Source organism: Ovis aries, chromosome X (assembly GCF_016772045.2).
Source record: "Ovis aries strain OAR_USU_Benz2616 breed Rambouillet chromosome X, ARS-UI_Ramb_v3.0, whole genome shotgun sequence".
Lineage (NCBI taxonomy): Eukaryota > Metazoa > Chordata > Mammalia > Artiodactyla > Bovidae > Ovis > Ovis aries.
The window spans coordinates 17,752,555-17,757,811 of record NC_056080.1 but is presented as its reverse complement, the minus strand read 5'-3'; the positions used below and the strand labels follow the sequence as shown (position 1 = coordinate 17,757,811).

The window sequence follows — 5,257 nt, the reverse complement described above, 5'->3', positions numbered from 1 at the left end:
AGACAGCCCTAGTGTTTGATCCCTGGCAGTGTGAGGCCTGAGGCTCCTCTGCCTAGGGTAATGTATCAGAAAGGTAGCTGCTACCCTTTTTCCCCCAGAAAAAGTAAGGTAAGGAGTCAACTATGAAATTACAACTCAGAGAATTAGAGTAATAAAAAACTAAATGTTCTAGACTTGCCAAAACATTGCACTAACTTAGATAGAAATTATGAAACTGTATTACTTCTTTCCTGGGTATTTACTCAACAAGATCCTGGCAAATAAATCCAATTCAAGAGAGAGATTCAGGGGAATCATTTGCTTTCCCCTCTCTATAGACACTACATCGTTCAAGTGCCAAGGAAGACCTAAAAGGGAACCTGTTGTGTGAAATTAGTAGTATGTATCAAACAGAATGTGGCCACTCCTCTGGAATTGCCTGAAACTCTCCAGTGAGAAGCAGAGGGATTTTTTTCTAGTATGGTGATCCTCTCACAGCTGATGCCCCATCCTCTGTCTCTCTTCCTTTTGGCCAGTTTGCTTCTTGAAGCTAGGCAGAACATCCTTAAAGAAGTGGGCATCCTCTGCCTCTCTACTTTAAGTTGTTAGTAGTTTGGGAAGCTTTGTGGAGTCTGTAGGACATGGGCCAATTAGGAGAAAAACAGAGGGATGGGGGGAGTGGTGAGGGAAGAGACAGACACACAGAGACAGTGAGACATGGAGAGAGGTGAAATGACACTGAAAGTCCTTGAGAGTGTACTGACCTTAGAAAGCCTTTTAGAAACCAGTCACTAATTCAATATGTTGAATTACCTTAAAGTAGCTTGTAGAGTGTTTCCTGAGAAGAATTGGAGGTGACTTCAAATGAAAGAAACCACAGCTAATGTGCTGATGTTTTAATGAGAAAAGGCAATTGCTATAAATGACCATCCAATTTCCATTACTTACTACAGTCATTAGAAACAAGGAATATGTTTATTGATCTGAAGTGCTTCAAACAGTATTTTCTTTGTTCAAACCAAATTCGCTGGAGGAAAAGTCAAGAGTTTGCCTTGTGTGGGGGTAGTGTCCGGGGGCGGGGAGGGGGCGGGAATTGTGGAGAGAAAGAGATTCTTTACATAAAAAACTGTTGTTTTCCTATCCTAGGGCCACTCACCTAAGAAGAATAATTGGGTTTCTATTAAATTGAAGCAATTTCTGCCCCTGATCAAGCAGTTGTGGCCCCTAATCACTATTGGTTTAGCTCTAGGCCCTTGAGACTCAAAGTAGGTTTGGAATTAGCAATATCAGTATAATCTGGGCATACATTAGACAGGGAGATTCTCTGGTCCCACCCCAGTCCTAACTGAATCATAATCTAGTTTTTAACAAGATGTTTCCTGATTCATATGCACATTAATGTTTGAGAACTACTAGTCTCGACCAACATGAATGCTTATTTAAACAGTTGATAGAAAAAAGAGATGGTTAAATCAAGGAGGAAATACTATCTGATAAAACCACTTTTGTCCAAAGATTTGTTGGTGTTGATAAACTTGCTCCTATCCACTTAACCCAGGTTTGAAGTAAAGAGTTCATAGGCCCATTCTGAAATGACGTTTACCAGCTCCAGCGTCCTCATGGTTGACTGAGCTCCCACAAATGGTTGCTGACTTTCTTTGTGTCCCCAGGTGGGCAGAAATGAGTGAACAAGCAGAAAAAAGCAGTTCCGTGCGAGAGAGACCTGCACGTCCAAGTTCTCCTGAGAAACCAAGTGAGATGGAACTGAAGCAGATGAAACGGGTGGAGCGGCAGTTAAAACGGTTGTCATTTCAAAATCCCGGGCCTCAGGTAGCCAACTTCAACCCTAAATTAAGGCAGCTGATAAAGGAAGGGCAAATGGCAAGGAAGAATGAGTTTGTTCCTGTAAAACGCAAAGTCAACAAGTATGACCAAAAGGGCAGGCTCACCTTCAATCAGGCTGACCTGTGTGACTGCCTTGATGAAGACTGCCTGGGTTGCTTCTACCCGTGCCCCAAGTGTAACTCCACCAAGTGCGGGCCCACTTGCCGCTGCAACCGCCGCTGGGTCTACCACACCATAGTCGACGAGAATGGGGAGGTCATCAGCAAGATGCCATTCGACCTCTCCGACTAGGAGCAGCCCTCCAGGCTGATCCATTTTCTCTGCTTTGCAATTACACCAGCCTCTGTCTCCTGGGTGAATTTTAGGACTGGGGGAAAAAAGTTTTAAAAATATAGTTTAGACTAGTTAGTGTTCTCTGAAGCCATAGAACCAAGTCCTTCTCTAACCTTCCTGCTGTGATGACTCAGATTCCTCCCCTGGTAACCAGCAACTCCATTCCTACTCTGCTCTTGGGTTAAAAATCCCTTTCTTCTTTGCTGGTACCTTAGGAGATGGAGTTTTAGAATTCTGTAGCTTAGAGCTTGTCTTGACAAAGAACATATGTTTATAATAGTTACCGTTAGGATCTTACACATCATCAAGTCTAAACCAGAATTCTGTTTGGATTGACTTGGCACTGCATACTCATAGTCTCATGCTTTTAGTGTTACTGTTTTAACAGTATTAAAAAGAAATTTGGTGTTTTTTTGTTTTTTTAAAAAAACCTTTAATAGGTCCCATGGCCACGTGACCCAACATATGAGCACAGAAGCAGAGATTCAATTTAAGTGATATCCAAAATGCCAACTGGAAGCAGACTTCAAAGGACAAATTTTAACCTAATTGTTACCTAGAAGTGATTTAAAAGCAGTTTTTTAGTGGCTAAGGTTACCAGCCACACAGAATTGGCCGAAGTGGTACAAAATAAGGCCTAAGCTGCACTTGGTCTTAGAGGTATAGGATTTAAGGAAATTCAGCTAGAGTTTCTGCTGACCTCAGTGAAGATACCATCTCAGAAGACTGATGTGAAACATCTGGGCCAGGTTTGCCAGCTATTGTGCAAAACTGTTTCTAGGGAAAATCTCTATGAAAATGTTCACACCCACAGCATCATCGGGAAAGTTTCTCTTCAGTCATCTTTGATACCAAGTTTTATTCAAATGATCTATCTGTAAGGAGAAAATTGCTTTTTCCACTTTTCCACGTTTATGTCTCATGAACATTTAATTGCTTCTTCTGAAGCTTTGGATTCGGCACAAAGAGACTTTCCACTGAACACAGTTGTGTAGGCACTGGCTGAGGCTGCAGAAATAATGGGCTAAAAATAGACAGAAGGCCCCTACCTCTATCCCACCACATGGCTATGTATGTTTACCCACTAGAAAATATTCACCTGAAACCACTTTTGCCTCTGACTAACTCACCCAAAATCTCTGTGTGGCAAATTCATTAATAAAAAGCATTTAATTTTCCTTACTTTGATTTTTTTTGTGTATGAGAAAGTGCGTGTGTTTTAGACCCAAGAGAGAGAAAAAAAAACTCTTTTCCCCCTTCCCTGAAGCAAATCCATGTTTTGTTCTTGGGCAAACACCAATCACTTTCCATCAGAAATTCCTGATAGTGATATTAGGTTGGTGCAAAAGTTTTGCCCCATCCGCCATATTCACCTGACCTCTTGCCCACCACTTCTTCAAGCATCCTGACAACTTTTTGTGAGGGAAAGGCTTTCACAACGAGCAGGAGGCAGAAAATGCTTTCCAAGAATTTAATCAAATCCTGAAGCACAGATTTTTAAAAAATTATTCATTTATCTTTAAATTTTATTTTTTAATTGAAGGATAATTGCTTTACAGAATTTGTTGTTTCCTGTCAAACCTCAGCATGAATCAGGCATAAGTATACATACGTCCCCTCCCTCTTGAACCTCCCTCTCATCTCCCTCCCCATCCCACCCCTCTAGGTTGGTACAGAGACCCTGTTTGAGATCCCTGAGATATACAGCAAATTCCCTTTGGCTATCTATTTTACATGTAGTAATGTAAGTTTCCATGTTACTCTCGCCATACATCTCACCCTCTCCTGCCTTCTCCCCGTGTCCATGAGTCTGTTCTCTATGTCTGCTCCTCCATTGCTGCCCTGCAAATAAATTCTTTGGTACCATCTGTCTAGATTCTGTATATATGCATTAGTAGACGATATTTATCTTTCTCTTTGTGACTTACTTCACTCCGTATAATAGGCTCTAGGTTCATTCACCGCAATTGGAACTGACTCAAATGTGTTCCTTTTTATGGCTGAGTAATATTCCATTGTGTATATGTACCACGACTTCTTTATCCATTCATCTGTCGATGGACATCTCGGTTGCTTCCATGTCCTAGCTGTTGTCAACAGTGCTGCAGTGAACACTGGGGTACATGTGTCTTTTTCAGTTTTGGTTTCCTCAGGGTATATGCCTAGCAGTGGGAATGCTGGGTTATATGGTAGTTTTATTCCTAGTTTTTTAAGGAATCTCCATACCGTCTTCCATAGTGACTGAATCAATTTACATTCCCACCAACAGTGCAAGTGTTTATCCACACCCTCTCCTGTTTGTAGACTTTTTGATGAGGTGTGAGGTGATACTTCGTTGTAGTTTGGATTTGCATTTCCTTAATAAGCGATATTGAGCATCTTTTCATGTCTGTCTTAGCCATCCATATGTCTTCTTTGGAGAAATGTCTGTTTAGATCTTTTTCCCACTTTTTAATTGGGTTGTTTTTCTGGAATTGAGTTGTATGAGCTGCTTGTATATTTTGGAAATTAATCCTTTGTCAGTTGTTTGATTTGCTATTATTTCCTCTTGTTCTGAGTGTTGTCTTTTCACCTTTCTTATAGTTTCCTTTGCTGTGCAAAAGTGTTTAAGTTTAATCAGGTCCCACTTGTTTACTTTGGTTTTTATTTCCATTACTCTAAGAAGAGAGTCATAGAGGATCTTGCTTTGATTTATGATATCGAGTGTTCTGCCTATGTTTTCCTCTAAGAGTTTTATAGTTCCTGGTCTTACATTTAGATCGTTAATCCATTTTGAGTTTCTCTTTGTGAATAGTGTTAAGTGTTCTAATTTCATCCTTTTACATGTAGCTGTCCAGTTTTCCCAGCACTGCTTATTGAAGAGGTTGTCTTTGCCCCATTGTATATTCTTGCCTCCTGTCTTGTTCCATTGGTCTATATTTCTGTTTTTGTGAAGCACAGATTTTTATGCTACAGGAATAAACAAACTTATTTCTCGTTGGCAAAAATGTGTTGATTGTAATGGTTCCTATTTTGATTCACAAAGATGAGTTTGAGTCTAGTTATAATGATTTAAATTTTGTGGTCTGAACCCACAATTACATTTGCAGCAACCTAATAC

The 5,257-nt window shown here is 40.4% G+C and overlaps 1 protein-coding gene across 1 annotated transcript; it reads left to right on the top strand.

Annotated features, from left to right (window-relative positions):
• The first annotated feature begins 1,659 nt into the window (after window positions 1-1,659).
• Window positions 1,660-2,115, top strand: LOC114111783 (ARL14 effector protein-like). The gene has a single exon (XM_042241869.1). It carries the CDS (start codon window positions 1,660-1,662, stop codon window positions 2,113-2,115), a length of 456 nt encoding a protein of 151 aa, XP_042097803.1.
• The last annotated feature ends 3,142 nt before the right edge of the window (window positions 2,116-5,257 follow it).

Coding starts and splice junctions, on each gene's coding strand:
- LOC114111783 (XM_042241869.1), top strand. CDS start 1,660: ATGAGTGAACAAGCAGAAAAAAGCAGTTCCGTGCGAGAGAGACCTGCA.